General features: G+C 40.9%; 1 protein-coding gene across 1 annotated transcript in view; it reads left to right on the forward strand.

Moving 5' to 3' along the window:
- LOC141620620 (uncharacterized) overlaps window positions 1-25,513 on the forward strand; it is a 28,212-nt gene extending 2,699 nt beyond the window's left edge. Inside the window, exons 7-18 of the mRNA XM_074437443.1 lie at window positions 16,863-16,951; window positions 17,038-17,217; window positions 17,427-17,559; window positions 21,022-21,114; window positions 21,224-21,502; window positions 21,586-21,702; window positions 21,898-22,345; window positions 22,427-22,624; window positions 22,984-23,165; window positions 23,461-23,902; window positions 24,471-24,691; window positions 24,852-25,513. Coding sequence (XP_074293544.1) covers window positions 16,863-16,951; window positions 17,038-17,217; window positions 17,427-17,559; window positions 21,022-21,114; window positions 21,224-21,502; window positions 21,586-21,702; window positions 21,898-22,345; window positions 22,427-22,624; window positions 22,984-23,165; window positions 23,461-23,902; window positions 24,471-24,691; window positions 24,852-25,513 — 3,044 coding nt within the window. The remainder of the gene's footprint in view (window positions 1-16,862; window positions 16,952-17,037; window positions 17,218-17,426; window positions 17,560-21,021; window positions 21,115-21,223; window positions 21,503-21,585; window positions 21,703-21,897; window positions 22,346-22,426; window positions 22,625-22,983; window positions 23,166-23,460; window positions 23,903-24,470; window positions 24,692-24,851) is intronic.
- Window positions 25,514-25,586: the final 73 nt, after the last annotated feature.

The raw sequence follows: 25,586 nt of genomic DNA on the forward strand, positions 1-25,586 counted from the left end.
GAAGGAGCGCAGTACCTGCTGTGCCTCTTCGTGAGGCTGCCGCAGTTCCTGCTTCCTTTCTTCTTCCTTCGTCCTCTGTAATCCGTCTTCTTTATTTGTTTCGTTTGTTTTTGCTAATTCTTTGACATACATACCATAATAATTTCACATGTATATTATTCATTAGTATATAATTCGTCATTTAAATCCGACTTAAATCCCTAATAATCTCATATTTGCGGGTTTTCGTCATTAAAATCAATCCGGGTTGTAGAAATTCAATTCGTTCATATTGAGTTTCTGGAATTCGACCTTTGATATATTTTCATCTGTCTATTATCATATTCATCGCATATTCGTCATTAATTTGTCGTTAATTCATCTTGTTTAACCTAATTAGTTCACCTATGTCACTAATCAGTCGTTCATTCATGTAAATAATTCATCTTAACTCCATTTCATCCATGTTTATTGCTTTTATGACCCTTATTCATATGTAAATAATCCATTAAATCACTTCCATCCGAGTCAAATATCTTAATCAGTCATTAAAATCACCAATTAATGTTAACGATTTGCAGTTCCGGTTTCACAGCCAGAACTCACCCTTGGAACAGACGCAGCAACTGCTGCGCCTCTTCCCGCCTGTTCCAGGTTGATTTCTGCCTCTGAACATCCGTTCTGCCTGGACCTAGTTTATTAGTCTACGTATAATTAACTATTAACCGTATTATCGCCTACTGATTTGTTCGTTATTTCCTTTATTCTTTCTTTTTCTCAAATTATCTGTTTTAAAGGTATTTTCGACATAAATCGCTAAACCCATTGCAATTATTGTAATTTTTATTATTGTAATTTTCTTTATTGTATTTATCATTGTATTTTGTATCACTTGTATGCCTTCACATGTAATCAATCTAAATTCCTACTTTGACCCAAATGCATGTTAAATTAATTGTTCACCGACTTAGTCTAATCTTCATATGTTAGGATTAAAACTTGGATGTTGCATTGCATGCATATAATCGACGATATATCGAGTATAGACGATTTTCCCTAATCAATAGTAGAGGCCGCTATCAAGGCGGGCGGGATTAGGTGTTCAATCAAAAGAGTTTCCTAATACGTACCCTCACCCCTTACTCCAGATCTCTGTGAACATCTGTGTTCATTGGCATCCACGAGAGTCATTCTAGACATAGAATGCTAAGGGTAACAAGTTCTTGGTGTTCATGTCACTACTTTGTGTCTTGACATGACACGAGGTATTCGAACGGTTCCAATTTCCCATAAAAATTGGTGGCGACTCCACAAATGCAAACGCTTGTTTCCCAAGCGCCCCCGTGGCCCCATGTCCACAGTTTGGTGACTCCGCTGGGGATAATACACTTACGTGTAGCCAAAAGGGTGAAACTTGAACAAGGTTTGGGATTAGTTTGTACAAGACAATTGTCGGTTTTCATAACTCGGTCTTCCTAGATCGTTTCATTCGGCCTTCCTAGGCCCAACCCAACCCATTTGACCAATCGTCCCGTCTAAACGGTCCTAATTCTTATTTGGGCCTAAGGATGGATAGCGATTGACGTCATCCATACCATGATGCTTACTCTTGTTTGTATCAAGGACCTTCACTACTTGAGGAAATGGACTAGGAATCGGCCTTACTCTTGTTTGGTACGAGCCTCTCCACAGACTTCGGGTTTTGTTCGGTATGGCAACCCACCCTTTAAACCAAAACCCCTTTAAATGCACTCAGCATCCCGTTATAATGCTTGTATGAATGTTTGTACCTTACGTGATCACCATTTCTAAACGAAGCCATGACGATTTTTGTGAAAACCAAAATCCCTTTTTTTAATGAAAATTTCGAAAAAGGCCATTGATTAGCGCAAAACCGAGTCGAAACTCTGTCCGTTTGTCGAGTCAAAATTCGGGCGCAAACCCATTTCAAAACCTCACTTCGAGTCCACTCCTACAACTATACTATAGTTGACTAGGATTCACATTTTTAAACCTTTGTCATTTCTTCAAAGCTCACTGACACAAGTGGCACACACCCACCTCACAAGTCAAAACATTTCTTCTCTTAGTAAGTGTGTTAGGATGGTCGATCGTGTTTTGATTCGTCGTCGATCTCTTATCCAGTTTTCAAGATGCCTGAAACAAGTGACGTGAACTTCAATCAACTTCAAGATGGTAATGATCGAATCCTAGCCGCACTAGCTCAAATCCAAGTTACTCAAGACCAAGTGTATGATCACCTTGACACCATCGAGGGCCGGATCTACGTCGTAGAGGGGAGGTTGCCTCCTCAAGAAAGTGAAGTAGTGGATGACTTCGTGAATTACTTCAGGGATGAAAATCCTCTCGTGGGAATGACTGCAGCTGAGAAAAGACTCCAATACTTAGAGGAGCAATTGATGTATCTTAAAGGGGATGACATTTATAGGGAAATTATCGCAAGTATGAGGCCGTCAATTCCAAATTGCCAACCAACTTCAACATGACGGATATCCCTAAATTCAAGGGGAACGAAAACCCTTTGAACCACATCCGTGCCTTCAAGGATTACATGTCTATCAAGGGCATCAAACTCGAGATGTTCTTAAGGATCTTTCCTTCATCTCTTGACACCATCCCAAAGCAATGGTTCTACTCTTTAGAACAGAAGAAGATCGCCACTTGGGAAGATGCCGCAATCGAGTTTTCTAAGCAATATGCGGATAATGCTGAGATCCAAGTTAACATGCGCACTTGAGAGGTTCTTACCCAAAATGACAAAGAAGGATTCACCGACTTCCTAAGTAGGTGGAGGAAGACTAGTACCCAACTAGTTGAACGCCCGGATGAGGCTACCCTTGTGGAGAAATTCGTGAATAATCTCAAATCCATCTATGCCAATCACTTGAGGTACCAAAACATCAAAACTTTCAAGGACTTAACCGTACTAGGAATAAGGATTGAAGATGACATCCGTAAAGGGCTCATGTCCAAAACGGTAGATCGAGGATATCAAGGCTCAACGAGTCGTTCTTACGGCTCCACTAGCAAGACTGATGAAGTTAACCTTCTCGAGCCATACAAGAAGAGTACCCCACCAAGGAAGTTCACAAATCTTGGGGACACTTACTCCAACGCTCTAAAGAGGTTAATGAAGCAAGGCAAACTCCAACCCATAGGACCTACTCCCGAACCCGAAAAGAAATCCAAATTCTGGGACGAGAACTCATACTGTGAATACCATAGGGGTAAGGGGCATGACACAGAAAAATGCTACAAATTGAAAAATGTGCTTCAAGACATGATTGAGGATGGTCGACTACCAATACCGTCGGGAGGCAAACCCAACAACACTCAGAACCCACTTGGGATTCTAGTGATCACAAGTGAAGAATCTACCTTAGATTGTTCACACCTCATTTCTCCAATTGAAGATGAGATCTACGCGATCGAGAATGAAAGGTTCTACTCTACCATTTCCCCTACCATCGCCGACTTCATCGCATGGGCAAGGAGTGTGGATAGGCAAGTTTGGGAATTGAAAAACGTGGTGACAACTTTACATAACCCCAATGCGACACCCAAAGAACATGCGCCATTAATCTTTTCTCAAAATGCCACTATGCAAGAAATAGTCACCGTGGTTGATAAACTAGTCGACCAAATCACGCAATTAGAAGAAGAAATCATGAGAATGAGGGAACTAGCTACAATCAATGGAGTATGGGCCGATGATGACGAGGACGAGTATCTCATTGAAAACTCCCTAGTCAAGGAAATAGTCCAAAATGGTGAAGACCAAGATGTGGAGCACCTAACTCGTTCGGGGCGTCCATATCAAAGCACTACTCAAAACGGTCCAACCAACGTTGTCACACCAAATGATAACGAAGATGACTCCACTGATCATTTGCTCAAGCAATTACAAAAGACAAAGTCTGATCTTTCAGTCTGGCAACTAGTAGCAAGCTCATTTCCACATCGCCAAGCTTTACTGCAAGCTTTGGCCAAGCTGAATGTAGCACATAACTCCACACCCGAAGATGTAGTCAACTTGGTCTTACAAGAATCACCGAAGCTAAGTAATCCTATTACTTTCTCAGACGAAGATTTGCCACCCTTTAGCGCTAGTCACAACTTGTCTCTTTACATCACCGTCATTTGTCTAAAGAAGAATGTGCCAATGACCTTGGTAGATGATGGCTCCACGGTCAACGTCATACCCCTCAAAACGGAATACAAATTAGGCATGAAAGAGTCGGATTGGACCCCTACCAATCAAGGTGTGCACGCATATGATGGTACACGACGAAAGGTAGTAGGACTCGTTAACCTAACCATAGCCATAAGGCCAATTGAGCGAAAGGTTAACTTTCAAATAGTGGACATTGAAGCTTCCTTCAACATACTTCTAGGAAGACCTTGGATTCACGCTTCTAAAGCGGTAACATCCACCCTTCATCAAAAGATCAAGATCCCACTAAATGGAGAAGTGGTGACGATCACTTCGTCACCCATCAAGGCAATAATCGAAAAGAAGTCGAATAATCAAGTCCTTGCGGATCCAGTATATGAACTTGGGGGCTTCCAAAGCATAAGTGTCATAGAAAGCGAATTGGCACCCCTATACTACGATCCCTACTCCAACTTGGTGATCAACCACATACTCAAATCCCAGGGATACTTCCCTGGAATGCCTTTGAACCCTATACGAAGAAACACCTTCGCACCCTACAAGGAAGGCAACTCAAAAAGGATACCACTTGGACTAGGGTACAAACCCACTAAAGAGGAAGTTCTCGAGATGCTTGCTCAAGTCCAAAAGCGTAAGTACGTAGGAGTCCAAATGCGACCCTATCTCCCTACCCTAAATGAATATTTTGTTAAGGAAAGAAGTCTAGAACTCTTCCACGGATTTCCCGAACCTTGGCACTATCTCGAAATGAAGCTAGCCGGAATCGAGATCTTTCACGATTGCTACTTCATTCCTCCAGAAACGGTTCCTACCGTCAAAGCTCGTCAAGCACCATGCTTGGACGAACAAGCTGTTAGTCTATTGTTTAGAGAAGATCAATTCGTTAGAGCCGCGCAGGATGAGATCATTACCATGATACTTCAAGACGATCACTTCAACCCTACCGCGTTAATCACAGAAACAAACGCGAATCAGCAGAAAGGATGGAGAAAATCAATCAAGTGGACCAACAATCAAGGAAGACTCTTCAAGCTCACCACTGGAGAAGGAGAGATGTTCAAAGGAGAACCAGAAGATGATGAATTCGAGTCAGAGTCAGAGTCGGAGTCAGAGTCGGAGTATAGAGAAGTCACTAAGGAGTCTCCTCCTGTCGTCATCCCCATTCCCTTTGTTTCTTCTAGCTTAGCCTCAAATAGTAACAGTAGTTCGGGAAATGTCCCAACAACTGTCCCTTTACCGCCACTGACCACAGATCAGATGGCTTCTTTGTTTCAACTTTTCTCAAATTTTAATATGAATAAATTAGGTTCTGCTTACTCTTTGTGTTATCTTGAGTGCAATTCTGTTTACGACGATACTGAGGATGACCAAGACCCAGAATCAATTGAGATACCTCCCTACGTAGCCAAAGAAATACTACAGGAAGGGGAAGGGGGACCAGTAATAGAGAACACCGAACCTATCAACATAGGAACCGAACTAGAACCCCAAGAACTTAGGATAGGGACTACCTTGAGCTCTACCGAAAGGGTCGATTTCATAGACCTCCTACACGAGTACAAGGACGTTTTCGCTTGGTCCTACAAAGACATGCCAGGGATCGACAGGGATATCGCCGAACATAGAATCCCAATTAAGCTAGGTTTCAAGCCTGTGAAACAGAAGCTTCGTCGAATGAGAACAGAATGGGCTCTCAAGATTAAGGAAGAAGTCGATAAGCAATTCAAAGCCGGGTTCATCAAAGTTTCCAAGTATTCTGACTGGGTAGCCAACATAGTACCTGTACCCAAAAAGGATGAGAGAATCCGTGTTTGTGTTGATTTTAGGGACTTAAACAAAGCAAGTCCAAAAGATGACTTCCCTCTACCACATATCGACATATTGGTGGACAATACTGCAGACCACACGTTACTATCCTTCATGGATGGGTATGCGGGTTATAACCAAATCAAGATGGCCGTAGAAGACATGCAAAAGACCGCCTTTGTCACTCAATGGGGAACCTATTGCTATACGGTCATGCCATTTGGGTTAATCAACGTTGGAGCTACATATCAACGCACCGCAACCACACTCCTACATGACATGATACACAAAGAAGTTGAGGTATACGTAGACGACATGATTGTGAAGTCCAAGGATAGAGAGGGGCATATCGCGAACCTTCGCAAATTCTTCTCCAGGCTACGAAAATACAATATGAGGCTCAATCCTCAGAAGTGCGCATTCGGAGTAACATCTGGCAAACTCCTGGGATACGTCGTTAGCCAACGTGGTATAGAAATAGACCCTTCTAAAATCAAGGCTCTGATCAAAATGCCACAACCTCAAACAGAAAAATTAGTCAGAGGATTCCTGGGGAAAGTGCAGTATATAAGTCGATTCATATCGAAACTCACCATGATTTGTGAACCTATCTTCAAGAAGCTCAAGAAAACGGATCACACCATGATGGGATGATGATCGAAGGCATTCGACCGAATCAAGGAGATATTAGCTAAACCACCAGTGCTCATGCCACCTCAACGAGATCAACCTCTTGGTTTATATCTCACAAGAATCGAAAAGACCATGGGCGCCATGCTAGCTCAAACCGTAGGAAAGGAAGAAAGGGCTATCTACTACCTTAGTAAGAAGTTCTTGGAGTACGAGTGCAAATATTCACAACTTGAAAAGACATGCCTCGCTCTTGTGTGGGCAACGAAGAAGCTACGACATTACATGCTTAGCTACTCCGTCAAAATATACTCCAAAATGGATCCAGTCAAATACCTCTTCGAAAAACCCGTCCTCAATGGACGCCTAGCAAGATGGACTTTGATGCTCTCAGAGTTCGACCTCAAATACGTGCCTCTGAAAGTTATAAAAGGGCGCGCCGTTGCCGAATTTTTCGCAGAAAATCCCATCAATGATGCACAAACAATAGATACTTGGTCATTTCCAGACGAGGATATACTCCAAACCGATGTAGACTCCTGGGACCTTTATTTTGATGGAGCATCAAACTTAAGAGGATTTGGAATAGGAGTGTTGCTCATTTCTCCTGAAGGCGAGCATACACCAATCTCTGTCAAGCTCGACTTCGAGGTGACAAACAATGCTGCAGAATACGAAGCTTGTCTCATTGGACTACAACCGGCAGTGAGCTTAGGCATTAAAAACCTCCGAGTACATGGGGATTCATCCCTGATCATTAATCAAGTTACGGGATCTTAGAAAATCCGAAGCGAAAGCCTAGCACCCTATCAAGCCAGAATAGACCAAGTTGCCCAATTCTTTGATCACGTGACCTATCTACACCTACCTCGGGAAGAAAATCAATTTGCAGATGCTCTTGCAAAACTCGCTTTGATTAATATGCCAGATGACATGGTGGAAATGCCTTTATGTATCGAACGACGGTCAGAGCCAGCCTATGTTCACCAAATCACCGATGAAGAGGAAATCACAAAGGAACCTTGGTTCCAAGCAATCCTAGATTTCAAGCTCAACGGTACCTATCCACCCGATATGGACAAAAGGGGACAACGTGTTATACGCCTACTAGCTTTCCAATACATTCTCATGCAAGGAGAGTTATACAAAAGAACACCTCTTGGTGTAATCCTACGTTGCCTTGATCATTCACAGGCACGGAAAGTGATGGAAGAAGTTCACGATGGAGAATGCGGTTCTCACATGAGTGGGCCCATGATGGCAAAGAAGATCACACTTTTGGGGTATTATTGGACCACAATGGAATCCGATTGCATCAAAAACGTAAGGCATTGTCACAACTGCCAAATATTCGGGAACGTACAACGTGTCCCTCCTTCATTGCTCTATACGATGACATCTCCTTGGCCATTTTCTGCTTGGGGAATTGATATAATTGGGAAGATAACCCCAGCCGGAACAGGAGGTTATTGTTTCATCCTAGTGGTAATCGACTATTTCACCAAATGGGTAGAAGCGGCTTCCTACACTAGTCTCACGGCCAAAAACGTGGAAAAGTTCATACAGAACAACATCATCTGTCGATACGGTTGCCCACATGAGATCATTAGCGATAATGGATCACATTTCCAAGCTGAGATCGAGCAATTGCTAGCCAAGTACAAAATTAGGCATCACCACTCTTCGCCATATAGACCACAGACTAATGGCGCAGTAGAGGCAGCAAACAAGAACGTTGTCACAATTCTCAAGAAAATGATTGACAACTATCGAGATTGGCCAAGCAAGATATCCTTTGCTTTGTGGGGATATCGCACATCTGTTAGGACGCCCACTGGGGCCACCCCTTTCTATTTGACCTACGGTATGGAAGCGGTACAACCAGTCGAGTTAGAAATACCCTCCTTGCGTATCTTACACGAAAGTCAAATCCCGGAAGCCGATTGGAAGAGGGATAGATATGAAGAACTCATCCTCCTGGATGAACGTAGGCTACGCGCCTTGCATAATGTCCAAACATATCAAGCACGTATCAAATGAGCTTTCAACAAAAGGGTTAAGCCAAGAAACATTAAGGAAGGAGACTTAGTACTCAAATCGGTTAGAGCTCTTTTACCTGTCGATCCACGGGGAAAATTCAAACCTAATTGGGCCGGGCCATTTCTAGTCAAGTCCATACTTCCAGGGGGTGCGGTTAGGATTACAGACCTAGATGGGAATGAATTTTCCAACCCAACAAACCTCGACCAACTAAAACGGTATTATGCCTAGAATAGGAACAAAAACGCGCCTCGCGTAACCTTACGTGTCGCTCTTGTGGCACTAAATAAACGGTCCCTGGCCAAGCTAAAATAAGCTAATGTCACTCTGCTCTTGCATTTTGACAATTTTGCCATCCTCATATCATCAAATAAACTAAATTTGCACCTTAAGAGTAAGCAAAAAGCTCATGCTTATTTTCTAAAGTTCATTACAAGCTCTTGCTTAGAACAATTATTCTTTTACATTTACTCGAACTACGCGCAAGGGTTTGATTTCATTTTCTTAATGAATATGTAGGCAATCCTTCACGGGATACAACCCATTATTTTCAAAATGTAAATAGAAGGACATTTGCATTGCATTTGGAATTCGACAAGAATAATAAATAGGAAAATCACAACGGTTTCATAACCAATTAACCTTTTTATTTCATCCATTTTCTAATAATAATACGTCACATAATAAAATCAAAAAAAATAATATAGGCTAAGATTCTAAAAACCCCACCTTTTTATTACAATAATAATAATAAATAATAATAATAATAAAGACTTGGGCTATTCCTCCATCTTCCCTTTGCCCTTGTCATTTTTGTCATATTTCTTGTCACGACCTCGAGCCGGACGCTCTTGCGCCACTTCGGACCTAATCACCAACGGTCTTTCTCGAGGCCTAGCCTTCCCATTCTTGTCAACCAATTTGTCCGCGACAGGAGAGGTCTTCGGTTTCTTCGAAGGATGAACAACTCGAAACCCGGCTTCCTCCTCTCCCCCAGTCAGATGCTTTTTTTTCTCCTTTTCCACCTCCCGCACCTTGTAGTCAACAAGCTCGCGCTTCCTCAATTTCTCGCGCTCTTCCGGAGTAGTAGCTTTCCTCCATCGCAGATAGGAATCCGACACCCATAAGGCACTAACAGAAGAATTCAAGAACCATACATTTCTTTGAGCCCATTTAATGGCCCACTCCCTTCGGCTCTCGGTAGTAAGCGCCACGGCGTCTCATGGGACGGTGTCAAGCTTCGGGATTGTCTGCTTTAGTCCAACCTGTCTCATCAGCCTCTCCGGGAAGATGCATACCATGAATTCCAAGCCAGGAATGCGCACAGATCGGGTAGGATCCAAGGAAGATACTCCAGTGACAAATTTGAGGTGCCACCATGGTACAATCCACCTAATCAAGGGGCCATCATCACTCTTCAATTTGTTCTCCCAATAATTGCAAACTCGAGTGAAGTCCACCATGTACAGCCTAGTCCTCATTGCGATCGAACGAGCATGATAAAAAGGAACATGAACTGGGGGCTCGATCAATCGAAGGCGCTCCATAAGCCAGACCTACCAAAAGCGGATATTAGACAAAAAACGGAAAAAAAAACGAAGAAAAAAAAATGTGCTTTTACCTGCAAGATAACGGGACTTCCCAAGTACGGTAGGTCGCGATTGGTTTTCCTATTATCCAAGCCCAAAAGGATCTCTCCTAAGCATAAACACACTAGGCTCTTGCGTAGTTCCATTTGCTCAACTAGGCCTAGGAGACGGGGATCACCTCTCAAGTCTTCATCAACATGCCCTTGAAGGACATATACATGCAACAAGCAAAACCCAAATGCCCTTCGCCTGGCAACATAAGAAACGGTGGGGTCGGCTTTGTTAATGAATCGGTCGATAAAGTCCAACATTCGCACTCCTTTCGAGGTCACTAAAAGGTCCACCTCAATCCTAGACAATCCAAGCAAATCTCTAAATTTGTTCTTATACCCTTGCGAAGTAGAAGGAATAACAGTCAAGTGTTCTGAGTCCCACCCACCGATCGCAGCAATTTCTTCAGGAAATGGGCAAATGTCGCCTCCGGGGAACGCAAAAACATGATAATTCGGGTCCCAGTAATCAAGACATGCATCTAAGAATGGTTTGACAACCTTGATAAGCTTCAAACTCAACGAAGATCCAAGATTATAAGCGCCCATGTCGTGCTTCTCCATGTTGGAAAACTCATTGGTCCACCCTTTTAGGCGAATCTCCAAAGTATTCATGATGAGTGATTATATTGAGAGTTTTATGTAATAAGACGAAGAAGAGACGGAAGAATTGTGTGAATAAAACCTCCATCGACGTCTCTATTTATGCTAAAATCTGTTTCCAAAATCTGCCAGAAAAGACACGCCTGGGAACAGGCGCAACACCTGTTGCGCCTCTTCAAAGGGACACAGCTCGTGCTGCGCCTCTTCCTCAGAAGAGGAAGAGTGATTTTCCGCGTTGGATCTTTCCTAAATTCCTTGGCAAATAATTTCCTATTCTTACGGGTTATTATTTTGGTAAATACGTGAAAATTGCCATATTTCGTGTTTCCTAATCCGCGGGCACGCATTTCGAGGCAATATCAACATTTTCGTCATTTTAACACACTTGTATATTTTCATTTTAGGAAATAATTCTCATTTTAATGTAATTTATTTCAAAACTTATATATATTTCTTTTATTTTTGTCTCTTTCGTAATCATTTCATTTCTAACTTATAGGTTTTTTTTTTCATTTTTTTAGGGGTAACCCTCTCTACCGTCCGGTCATTTTCGGCAAATTTTTTGCATTTTGACACTTTCTTTTGCATTTTCTTTGCATCCTTTTGAGTCTTTCGTTTTGCGCTAATTTAGGCCATATGCATATACAAATGTATGTTTTGCGTGATTTCTATGTAAATTTCGGAAGCATGACGGTATAAACCGTCATCTACCAAACCTGTTCAAAGCTAACCTGCAGATACAAGCAACGCAACCCAACAGCAAAGGCACTCACGCCATCATATATACAGCCAAAAAAGGGAAATGTACAATAAACTAGGGGCTCGAGCCCCAAGCAAAGTCCAAAATGTCCAAAATGTAAGTCCAAAAAATGTACAAATGTGCAAAACAAACAACAACTAAACAAAACTACTGCCGATCGCCCTCTAGCTCTGCAACTCTTGCCGCGAGAGCAGCAACCTCGGCGTCACGAACCTCGAGCTCCCTCAACAAGCGAGCCGTCTCCTCCCGAGACTGGGCCAACTCTCGCTCCAGCTCACGATCCCCCTGCAAACAGCAAAATTGGCTCATGTCAATCATTTTAAGCAATTACAAGAAAAGTCGGAAAATCAAAGTTCAAAAAATGAAATAGGCGAAAGGTTCATACCTGACGACCTCGACCGCCGACAAGCGCCTCGACGGCAGTAGCTCGCAGCCGGTTGACCACCCTCCATAACGCCACAAACCGAGACGGCGCAACCTGCATTTTCAAAAAGAAGTTCTCAATAATTGAATAAGTTCAATCAAATGTGTTCTTACACGAAAAATCGTGCAAATTAGAGGCTCACACTTCGAATCAGATGCTGCCAATCGTCCAGGCCAGCATCCGTCACAGCCACGTCAAAGTCACGCAACTCGGAGATCGTCGTCCTCCCGGTCGTGTCAGTGTACTCGATGGTCTCGGGGAACTCAGGGGGCTCGATGCCCGCCGCCTCAACCTCCTGCAAAGTCAAATGTTTCTCGTTAATCGGTGATCTTTCATCGTATTCTCAAAATTAAAATAAAGGAGAGTAAAATGCTCACCACAACCGGCCAGTACGCCAATCTCCCGTAGAGGAACGCCGAGTAGTCCTCACCAGGAATAAGGAGGGCGTCACCACTAACGCCAGCCAAGTCAGCCTCCCTCTCAGCCTCAGAAGGCTCCCTGAACATCGTCCTAGGAGGATCGATGGGAACCGTTAAGACATCCCGAGAGCACTGACGAGCCAGACGCTCGCCCAAGTACCACACATGACCCATCGACGTCCTCAACAACAGCCGGCTTGAGCTCCTAGGTCGAAGGACCTCAGCCACAAAAGGAGGCGCTCCAGCGTACTCCGCCCAAGGCCTGGGCACCCACTGGGACAAGACAAACAAGGAATCATTCTTATGATCGATTAAAGAAATAATGAAGAAGCAAAACGAATATAAGTGAGATGCTCACGTTGTTCAGCTGAAGAGCGTTCATGTCCCGCCGGTAGACACCGTGAGAGGAACGCTTGCTCCTCGTCCGACACATCACCCAATCCCTCACGACGGGATAGGCCTTCTCCAGTGGCTCCGTCCTCTTGAGCGAGAGGCTCGGAAAGTAGGAGTACACCCACGCCTATAAAAGCGAGATAGCCAATAAATGATATTTCGTAATTTGATAGGGAAAAGAATTGATTTTAGTCTAAATAAAGGTTCATACCTCCAATAGCAGTCCAGGGCCGACAGCGCTAGGAGAAGTCCCCTTCTCCATCAACTCCGGACGAACCATGGCCCTCATGAAGCGGATGAGGACCGCAAAACCAGCAGTGACCCAGTCCCAACGTCCTAGGGAGCTCAGGTCAGAAAGGAAGGGAAGAAGCTTCGTCGACAGCCTCTCTCCCTTGTCTCCAAGGTAGATCTAAGACAGAAACCACCAAAGCCACAAACGGGCCCTCTGCTCAGCTGTACAGGGAGGAGCAGCCGTCTCTCTCCCGTCAATCACCACCAGCGCCGGGGTCTTCCCCGTAAAGTAGTCTCGGACATAAGAACTAGGCACCAAACCAGGCACTGTAACAGCCTTCGGCGACAAGTTCCAGCCGATCAACCTCCTAGCCTCGGCCGAGTCCACCCTCATGGCAATCTCCGACCACTCCACCACCTCACTCCCACACGGCAGACTAGAGATTATGCCGTAGTCCTCCAACGTGACTCCCACCTCACCAAAGGCATGTGAAAAGTGGAAGTCATATCCCAGAATCAGTCCAAGAAAGCGCGGACCATACTAAGGTTAGCCCGCAACTTCCTCTTCGCGATATCCCTCCAAGCCTGCACCAAGGCACCGAACGCTTCACAGGTGTTTCGACGCGCCTTCATTATATTCCCCCAACGAGAGTACACGGATAGACTTTCCCTCTCGAGACATGGAGATCAGTTCCCGATTATGTTTCCCCAACGAGAGTAAACGACCGACAGTCACTTCCTCTCGAGACATGGAGATCAACATCGACCCCGAATTCTTCCGAAGTTTGTTTGAAGCTGAACACAAACAGATTTCTCCCAGCAGTTCCAGACTGTGTCCTGTTGTCTTCCCTAAAAATCATCATTTCCTTAATATTCCTTAGGCAAACCTTCATATCTCTTAGGTAACCCTTTTCAGGATAAACCCTTCAAATCTTTCAGAAATTTACCGTGAATCCTTCAGACGACCCCTTTCAGAATCCCTGTGACCTCTAATGCCTTCAGACACCAAGTTATCTTCAGACCAAAGAGTTTTGCCGAAGCGTCTTCAGTCCCGTTTCACCCAGGGGTATCTCAGGTATGGTCTCTTCTTATGGCTGGCGAGCCTCCTTACGTAGTCTAATGGACTTTAAACGACCCTCCCCGATAGTCGACAGACTCTAAAATGTTCCCGACGACAGGTCCTTGGCTCAGACCCCTTGAGCCGCCTCGCGTTGCCATAGTCGTCAGGTTGTAATCTTCGATTGACCTGATGGCTATGCTTTGACTTTCGCCTTATCCAAGCCTCAGTCAAAGTGGGGGCTCTGTAGATACCTCATTTCTGCACCTCCCGCAAACCACCCGGTGATGATTGGGCCGCATGTTTGGTACGCGGAACGATTTGTGACAGTTCGTAAGTTTATCGTCAAGTGATTGCACAAACACTGATGTCTATCTCTTATTTGTCATCTACGCGCCGATACGGTCGTTTTGACAGTAATTAGAGTACATTTGGAGTCCGGGCCTAAAACCGTCTTCATTTTCTGATAACCGTTAAATTCCGAGTCAGAATGTTCTGGAATGTTCCGGATATTTCTATTCCATATTTTATAAATATTTCACAATCTTTTAATCTTTGGTAACAATTTCCCGTAATATTCATACAAAATATTAAGGAAAACCAAATTATCCCGTCATTCCATAACTTAAACACGGAAATCTTTCTTCTGCAGGAGGAAACCATCTGGGAACAGACGCCGCAGGTGCTGCGCCTCTTCCAAGAGACGCAGTGCATGCTGCGCCTCTTCCCAGGTCCTTTTCTGCGTATTTTTCGTATCTTTTTCATATCTTTTCGAGATTCACTTCCAAAGTCTCTCCGAAAACCCTATTTCCTTCACGTGATTAGTATAAATAGGAGCCTTCGCTCCTCATATTTCTAACGCGAGTGTCCGCCCTTCTCTTCTCCCTTTGCATTCTAGACCACGTTCTTACTTTTTGGCGTCTACGTGCTTGAACATTCGACCACGTAAGCTCGGATCCTTCTGAGTACCAGCCTCGTTTGCATGACCGACCAATTTGACCAACTCCACAACTAATCAACTTAATTAATCTAATCGTTTTACTCTTACGAGGGCACTTTCGTTACATTCGAGTCGAGCATCACTAATCGTAAACTTAGTTCATCTCGTTTCGTCAAACATGTAAGTCTGAGGGTGTATATCTCTCTTTTATTAATGTTATTTATTTTTTGTATCATTAATGTAAGATTTATGTCGAAAATATCTCTTAAAACCGATTTATAAAACCTCGTTTAAAACCTTTTTTCGGATTACCAGAAGATGACCGTCGAGAAAGGACGCAGCAACTGCTGCTCCTCTTCGAAGGAGCGCAGTACCTGCTGCTCCTCTTCGTGAGGCTGCCGCAGTTCCTGCTTCCTTTCTTCTTCCTTCGTCCTCTGTAATCCGTCTTCTTTATTTGTTTCGTTTGTTTTTGCTAATTCTTTGACATACATACCATATTAATTTCACATGTATATTATTCATTAGTATATTATTCGTCATTTAAATCTGACTTAAATCCCTAATCATCTCATATTTGCGGGTTTTCGTCATTAAAATCAATCCGGGTTGTAGAAATTCAATTCGTTCATATTGAGTTTCTGGAATTCGACCTTTGATATATTTTCATCTGTCTATTATCATATTCATCGCATATTCGTCATTAATTTGTCGTTAATTCATCTTGTTTAACCTAATTAGTTCACCTATGTCACTAATTAGTCGTTCATTCATGTAAATAATTCATCTTAACTCCGATTCATCCATGTTTATTGCTTTTAGGACCCTTATTCATATGTAAATAATCCATTAAATCACTTCCATCCGAGTCAAATATCTTAATCAATCATTAAAATCACCAATTAATGTTAGCGATTTGCAGTTCCTGCTTCACAGCCAGAACTCGCCCTTGGAACAGACGCAACAACTGCGGCGCCTCTTCCAAAGGGCGCAGTCCTACTGCGCCTATTCCAGGTTGATTTTTGCCTCTGAACTTCCGTTCTGCCTTGACCTAGTTTATTAGTCTACGTATAATTAACTATTAACCGTATTATCGCCTACTGATTTGTTCGTTATTTCCTTTATTCTTTCTTTTTCTCAAATTATCCGTTTTAAAGGTATTTTCGACATAAATCGCTAAACCCATTGTAATTATTGTAATTTTTATTATTGTAATTTTCTTTATTGTATTTATCATTGTATTTTGTATCATTTGTATGCCATCACATGTAATCAATCTAAATTCCTACTTTGACCCAAATGCATGTTAAATTAATTGTTCACCGACTTAGTCTAATCTTCATATAGTAGGATTAAAACTTGGATGTTGCATTGCATGCATATAATCGACGATATATCGAGTATAGGCGATTTTCCCTAATCATTAGTAGAGGCCGCTATCGAGGCGGGCGGGATTAGGTGTTCGATCAAAAGAGCTTCCTAATACGTACCCCCACCCCTTACTCTAGATCTCTGTGAACATCCGTGTTCATTGGCATCCACGAGAGTCATTCTAGACATAGAATGCTAAGGGTAACGAGTTCTTGGTGTTCATGTCACTACTTTGTGTCTTGACATGACACGAGGTATTCGAACGGTTCCAATTTCCCATAAAAATTGTTGGCGATTCCACAAATGCAAACGCTTGTTTCCCAAGCGCCCCCGTGGCCCATTGTCCACATCAACTTAAGTTTTTTGTTACATATTAAGATCCGGATTTGGTTGAATTCGTTATTTGGGATGATGTTATGGTTGATTTGCTTGGGAAAACAGCACAAGCGATCCTTGACGAAGATGAGGTAACTTTAAACTCATTTAAATACAATTTGCAAAAATATCAAACCAAGTTATAATGCTACTGATTAATGTTTACATATCGTTTCAGATGTACAGTGTCGTCCCTCCCCCAGATTTCAGGCCTCTACTTGACAGGACATTTGTGGCAAAAATAAGAGTTACTGATTTGTATAACATTGAGCAAAAATCAAACTCATTTGGGGTGATCAGTTTATGTGAAGATCCAAGAACAATTGCTAAGTGGGATGCCATGAATAATGCAAGAAAGGTATGACATCAATTAATGACTAATATATACACACGTTATATTTTTTGTTTCGTTTTACTAATAAATATCGTCCTCTCTTTTAGGAACAAGCTATTTCAACTTCGACAAGGGACACATCCAGATCTGACTCAATGATGGTGAATTGAATTTTAACTGGAACTATTTTTTTTTATACTAATGGCTTTTTCAGTAACCATTTTTTTTCTTAGGAGCAAGTGAGAGAGATAGTTGAGTCCGAACCTGTGCTGAATTCTCAAGAGATCACGCCACAGAAAGGTGTAGTGGAGATGGCTGAAGCATCGGACAAATCATCTGCAACAAAACTGAAGGAAATTAAGATGGGCAAGCAGCCTATGGCGTTCTAAAAAAACATTTCAACTATTAAGCAATTTCCGGACCACGTTGTTAAAGGACATTTGTGTTTTGTTTTTGGACTTTGTTGTTTTCTGTACTGTTTTGAACCAAGGTTATTTCAAGTTGTAATAGAACAATTTAGGTTGTCATATTTAAGGTAGATGTGTAGCAAGTTTATTATGCAGACAATCGAAGAAGTTGAAGGACAAAATGATGCAACTACACTTCAAATATGGAGCTTTACGGACAACAAAGATTGGATGCAATTTTAAAGAAGCAAGTAGATGACAAAGATGCATCATATTGGATAAGCTAGCAACATCATCGAACCTTATTTATGTTCTACGTTTTTCACTATTGTATTTCAATTTCACGAAGAATTAATGAACTTTTCTCAACATTATGAAATTTAATTCTTTACTTTTCATTTCCAATTTACGATACATGTCATTAGTCATTAATAAGTGAAAAAATTACCAAAGCAAGACGGTTTTTTCAGCCAACAGTAGTAGAGTACATTCGTTAACCAACCAACGAGTAAACAAAAAATGTTAGACGAGTAATTGACATATATTGAAAAACATGGAAAAAACGGATGCATAGAAGTGCACAATTTTATAACAAGTTTTGAAAATGTTATTGTAGCATAGCCACGGAATGTGTAAGCAAAAACCTCTGGAAAATCAAAGTCAATTTTTTTTCAGCTTAACTGACGGTTTAAAAAGTTATGGTAAACTATCCATGATGCACTACTTGCAGTTTATAAGTTAGTGGGCAATTGTGGACTAAAATAGTAGTTGTGCCTTCAGGTGGCAAATCAATCAAACATATATTTTTACCAGTTATTAAAGTTCAATTAAACAAATCAGCAACTAAAAATTGTCAAATTTAGCATATATTTTTTATCATCTTGAGAATCATCAACACATTACTGGGTGGTTAAACATGGAAAAGGGGAATTCAAGTAGAAGTCAAAAAAAAGGAGAAGACAGCAAGAAATGAACACGGAAAACAGTATGTTTCTTTAGTTTTTTTCCATAAATTAAAAAGTTTGTTACAATGTGTTATTGATTACTTAACTTTATCTATCTTCCATGAACAATATGCATGCTTCCATAGAAATTAAGACTGGTCCCATATCCTACAATTGAATAAAACATTTAACTTAGATTCTTGAAACCTTCAATATGAGTATAACTTAAAAAGGAAAGATTTATAAACAAACAATGATTAAATCACTTAACTTAGATTCTTGAAACCTTCAATATGTGTCTACAATAAGCAACATAACAAATGTTAGTCAATTATCTACACAGAAAGGGTAATTTAAAATTGAAAGGTATATTTCAAGTACAAAATCAGGAAACGAACTTAACTTTTCATATGTCGATAAATGATCTACAAAAAAGTGTAGAACAATTAGTATGATTTGTGTAAATTAGAATACAACTGACAATTGTGCAAGCAAAATAAGTTCAGAAATGTAACAAAGTGATTGATAATTTATAAATGCTTTAATTGAAACTGGATTGTCAAAGACAACAGTTGGGTTAGGTCAGGTGGAACCAAGTTGGATTGGGTTGGGTTAGGTTAACCAGTTGGGGTGATTCAGGTTATGTCATCCTGTTGGGTTGGGTTGGGTTAGGTTAACCAGTTGGGTTGGGTTGGGTTAGGTCAAACAGTTGGGTTGGGTTAGGTCAAACAGTTGGGTTGGTTGGGTTGGGTTAGGTCAGTCCATGTTGGTTTGGGTTGGGTTAGGTCAGTACATGTTGGTTTGGGTTGGGTTAGGTCAGTCCATGTTGGTTTGGATTAGGTTGGGTTAGGTCAGTCCATGTTGGTTTGGATTAGGTTGTGGGTCAGTCCATGTTGGTTTGGATTAGGTTGTGGGTCAGTCCATGTTGGTTTGGATTGGGTTGGGTTAAGTTGGATTGGGTTGGGTCAACCCAAGTTGTAATTGGGTCGGGTTAAAACCCAAGTTGTATTTGGGCCGGGTTGAAACCCAGGTTGGGTTGGGTCGGGTTAAAACCCAGGTTGGGTTGGGTCGGGTTAAAACCCGTGTTGGGTTGGGTCGGGTTAAAACCCCTTTTTGGTTGGGTCGGGTTAAAACCCATATTGGGGTGGGTCGGGTTTAAACCCATGTTGGGTTGGGTAGGGTATAAACCCATGTTGGGTTGGGTCGGGTTTAAACCCATGTTTGGGTGGGTCGGGTTTAAACCATGCAACAACCACGGATCTTTCATATTCAATGTTTAAGACCAGTACTCATTCTTTAAATAAAGATCAGAAAATTCGACACTCCATGTTTAGGCAATATTGTGAATAACAGTGATGCAAAATCACGACTAACAACATAACAAGTCAATTAATAAATTTTTAACATCTCTTTTAAAAAAGATTTAATACATTATGCAGAAAATCGCAATAGATATAAGCATGTAAACATTCAATTGTTAATAGCCTTCACCATCTAAACAAAATGCAATCAATTAAATTTAACCAAAACGCCATGTATAGAACATTTTCAATAAGTGCAATAAAAATTAACAATAACAAAACGTACTGATGATTTAGCAATAATTAGATCCGTCATCACAGATCGACTATATTACAAAAAAAAATGCAATAAATATTAAGAAAAAATGATTTTAAGTTGTTAATAGCATGTATATCAAATAAACTCTTAGATCTAATAAAAAGTCATTGTATTTAAGCAAGAAGTGAAATTGATCTTAAAAAAAATTATATGTCGATTTTCTAATTAGCATCAAATCAAATATGTCATAAAATTGATAGATCTAACAATATAAACAACCATTTTATTTTAAAAAAGTCAAAAATAATTTGAAATTAAGTTATTATGCGGCGGAAATAACATAAAAGATTAGAGTAAAATTGAACTTACCATTAATACATCTTCAATAAACGCTCCTAAGAACAAGACTTCGACCTTCACCATGTTAAAGGATGACCGTGTGCATGCGGGAAGAAGAGGTCGGACAATGAAGGGTTGCTAATCGGAATTAGGGTGCACGAGGGACGAGATCGGAGTGTCTAAGTTTTACTGAGAGAACAAAGGTTTTTAGTAAGAGAGTGAAGCAAAGAGAGAGAGAGAGAGAGAGAGAGAGAGAGAGAGAGAGAGAGAGAGAGGGGAGAGAAAGACGGAGGCGTGTAATGGAGAGTGAGACGGGAATTTTAGGGTTTAATTGTGGGGGAAGGGGTATATATAGTTGGGGTAATTATTAGGGTTTTTGTGATTTGGGCTGGACGGGAATTGTAGAAAGGTTGAGCCCAAAATTGCATTTCTATCAGCCCATGTTTGCTATTGTGTGTGTTTTTATTTTTGTTCGGGATGTGTTTATATACGGTCCACGTAGTTTACGCTGTGAAAATGTACATTAAAATATAACGTTTGACATAATTTGTCTTTGCCGTTATTCTTGACCAATATAGGAGTTCAGATAGCAGAAAGAAACTTGATGATTACGGATAATACGCCACAATCAATGTCAAATCCTCGAGTACCGCTATCTGACATTACGAACGGTACTTCTTTATTTTTAATTGTTAATATTTCAATACATAGATTCAAGTTTTTCAATTTAAATTTTTATCCTTTTTCATTTGTTGTTTTCAAAAATTTATAATACGGCAGTACCAATTGTGACCATTTCAGTTTCTCATACCCCATGTCATCGAAGCAGAAGAACAATCGTAAGTGAACAGTTAGCGATAACAACCCCGCCAAGTAATGTTTCTAATGATCGTACTCCATCATATGCCAACACTCTTATTCTAACGCCTAATCATTTACGGGCGAGAACGGCAAGAGAAAAAAGACAGTCGCGATTCTCTAAGAAACGTGCTGCTAATGTTCATAGTGACGTTTCTCCAAATACGGTTAATTTTACACCAGCAACCTCCAACGTGACAGGTATATATCTATATTTAATTTGTTACATTTAATACGTATTAATGTTTGTTAAAGTCTTAATTTTTATTAAAAACGTTTTGTAGAACTTATATGTAGTCCGACCGATGTTGTTGAGCGCTTAGTGAGAGATCTATGTGCTGAATATGGTGAAGCTTTCGGTGAAGTGAATCCGTCTGTAAACCGAATTGAACAATCACACGGTAGTTGTGTTTTTAATGCGTCCTATTCACATGGAGAATCTTCGAGAACTCAGCAAAATACTTTTGTGTCGTTAAATAATGATGGATAGTTCATTCATGACTTTTTATTTTTTAATTTGAATTGGAACATGCTTTGGTTATTGTAGTCTAATTTTTATGTCTCAATTTATGAATTTTGTTTTGAAAACTTTTTAGCATGGGAAGGATATTGGGACTATGGTGATGCAGAATATGAGTGCGAGAAATGTCACGCGTTGATGTGGTTTGAGGAGAGAAAAGATAAAAGACGTGGTACAAGACGTCCTAAGTTCTCACTTTGTTGTTCTGATGGAAAAGTTGAACTCGCATTTCTACAGCAGCCGCCTGAACTTATAAAGTCGTTGTTGACCGGTCAGCATCGATTTAGCAATCATTATAGAGAAAACATTAGAGCTTATAACTCGATGTTCTCATTCATTTCTATGGGCGGTAAAATCGATCATTCCATCAATCAAGGTAAAGGACCGTATACCTTTAGGATGGGAGGTCAAAATTGCCATCGGATAGGGACTTTGGTACCGACCGGAGATGCAAGGCCAAAGTTCTGTCAACTTTACATATATGACACGGAAGAGGAAGTTCAGAACCGAAAAAATGCCATTAGGTAAATATATTTTCTTTCCGTAATAAAATTTTTTTAAATAATATTTTTTTTCGTAGGAAAAAATTTTATTTTTAATTGTAGTCCAGAGGATCCATCAAGGTTCAATGACGAGTTAATACGATTGTTGGAAAATATGATTGACTCTCACAATACAATTGCAAAGACATTTAGGAAGGTTAGGGATAGACTGACTAAAAATATAGATAGTGAAGTGAGTATCAAACTGATTCAAGGAGATCAAGTGATGGAAGAACTTACAATCTTCCAACAGTTTCAGAGGTAGCGGCTTTAATTGAGGGTTATATTGGTCCACATATGGAGAAGTGAGATATTATTGTGCGAAGGTCTTGCGGTGGTTTACAGCGGATATCTAAGTTGCACCCTTTATACACCCCATTACAATATCCTTTGTTAATTCCATCCGGAGAAGATGGGTACAGGCCAGGTATCCTACATAGTGCTTCTTCTATTGGTGTTAGCACGAGTGACCAACCACGTGAAGAAACAACGTGTAGGGAGTGGTTTGCTTATCATCTTATAGAGAGATCACCAGATGTTGAATTTACAACGATCTTATTATCTGGTAAGGCATTCCACCAATTTTTAGTTGATTGTTATATACTGGTCGAATCGCATAGGCTGAATTTCATTCGTTTTAACCAAGATCGACTTAGAGTTGATAATTATAAGAACCTCTCAAATGTTGTTGAAAGAGGAGATGTTGAGCCATCTTCAGCGGGTACTCGGTTTATCGTGCCTTCTTCTTTCCCCGGAGGTGACAACTGGAAAAAAGCAAATTTCCTTGATACCATGACTATTTGTAAGTGGTTTAGTTATCCAGATTTATTCATCACTTTCACCTGTAATCCAAAGTGGCCGGAAATAGTACGATTTGTTTCTAAAAGAGGATTGCGACCCGAGGACCGTCCAGATATTGTCTGTCGCGTCTTTAAAATGAAGCTCGATGATTTGATTAGGGACTTAAAGGATCGACATATTTTTGGAAGAGCGCGAGGAGGTACTACCAATTGCTAATCTTTTAACTTAATATATCGTTTCTGACATAACATTACTGTACAAAAATCTAATGACATTTATGAACGTCTTTTTTGCAGTCGTGTATAGTATTGAATTTCAAAAACGTGGACTCCCTCATGCCCATATAGTATTGTTCCTACATCGGGAGGGCAAATTTCCTACAGCCGCAGATGTCGACAAAATCATTTCCGCGGAGATTCCTGATCCGACTACAGATCAAGTCTTACATAGTGTTGTTTGCAAGTATATGCTTCATGGACCGTGTGGTAAAGCAAAGCCCTCATGTCAGTGTATGGTCGGAGACAAGTGCTCAAAATATTACCCAAAGCCGTGCACCAAGATAACAACGGTTGAAGGTGATGGGTACCCTATATACAAGAGAAGCAAGAAAGGAGTTACGGTGATTAAAGATGATGTGCCCCTGGGAAATGATTTTGTCATTCCATATAACTCTCAGTTGTTGTTGAAATATCGGGCTCGTATCAATGTCGAATGGTGTAATCAATCTAGATCCATAAAGTACCTATTTAATTAGATTAACAAGGGCTCTGATCGAGTTACCATGCAGTCATCTTACACACGACGTAATGAGGAGGACCCTGGTCGATTTGATGAGATTAAGAGGTTTTACGATTGTTGATATCTCTCTGCATGTGAAGCCGCGTGGAGAATTTTTTGGTTTGATATCCACTACAGAACTTCTGCTGTTGAAAGGCTACAGTACCATCTTCCGGACGAGCAACCTATTGTCTTCCACGATGATGATTGGGTTGATAAGGTCGTAGAAAATACTTCGCTCGGGGTGTCACAATTTCTTAATTGAATGGGCTGTAATAATTCGATAGTAGAAGAGATGCAGGTTGCTAAAGAATTATTGTACTGTTGAATTTCCAACCAAATTTGTTTGGAAAAAGAAACTTCGTCAATGGAGCCTTAGGAAAAAAGGAATTACAATTGGTAGGTTGGTTCATGTTCCCCCGCAATGTGGTGAGTTGTATTTCATGAGAGTAATGTTGAATCACGTTAAGGGACTAAAATGTTTTGAGGATATTAGGACTGTGAATCATTTTGTTCATCCGACCTTTAGAGAAGCATGTTATGCATTGGAATTAATTGGTGATGATCGAGAGTATATTACAGCTATCAACGAAGCAGCTGATTGGGGGTCTGGCTTCTACTTGAGAAATTTGTTCGCGACGTTATTATTTTGTGGCACTTTGTCTATGCCGAGCAGAATCTGGGACGAAACTTGGAAACTACTATCGGACGACATCCTTCATAGGCAACGCACTGTTCTTAACAATCAAGGTGTGTCTTCATTTAATAGTAAACATTTACCGCTATTTTAATTAGAACAACTTTAAAACAATTCTTTATATTTCGCATTCTTACCTTCATCTATTCTATGAATTTATTGCTGCAATATATAAAATCACGTAGATAATATTGCAACTTTTTTTAACCACAGATTTACAGCTTACCGATGAAGAGTTGCAAAATTATGCACTTATTGATATTGAAAATTCTCTTCAAATAAATGGTAGTTCACTTCGTCGATTTGAGGGAATGCTGTTCCCAGACATGTCTGCAACGACACATCATCGAAATAGTTTAGTCATGGATGCGTTGTCGTACGATAGACAGTCCTTGAGTGAAGAACATGAGATTCAGTTATCTTCAATGACTGACGAGCAGAGGTTGGTGTATAATGAAGTTATGGAAGCTGCTTTAAGTAACAAAGGAGGGGTGTTATTCGTTTATGGATATGGTGGAACTGGAAAAACTTTCCTTTGGAGAGCTTTGTGTGCCTGTTTCAGGAATAAGGGCGATATGGTTGTGGTTGTTGCGTCAAGTGGAATTGCAGCAACATTGATACCAGGTGGTGTAACAGCTCATTCCAGGTTTGGAATTTCCATTAATGTAACGGAGGATTTCATATGCTCCCGAATTAAGCCCGACAGTGATTTAGCTGAACTTTTGATACGTGCTAAACTCATAATATGGGATGAAGCACCGATGACTCATAGGCATTGCTTTGAGGCCCTTGATAAAAGTTTAAAAGATGTAATGCATGTTTTGGACGTGGGAAATGCTGAAGTTGATACCTGTCGATATGAGTATCAAAAATAATATTTATAATTTCCAAACTACAACTAGCAAGCGGTAGTAAGGGTCGATCCGCAGGGAGGTGGGGAGTTAAGTT

This window comes from Silene latifolia, chromosome X, assembly GCF_048544455.1.
Source record: "Silene latifolia isolate original U9 population chromosome X, ASM4854445v1, whole genome shotgun sequence".
Lineage (NCBI taxonomy): Eukaryota > Viridiplantae > Streptophyta > Magnoliopsida > Caryophyllales > Caryophyllaceae > Silene > Silene latifolia.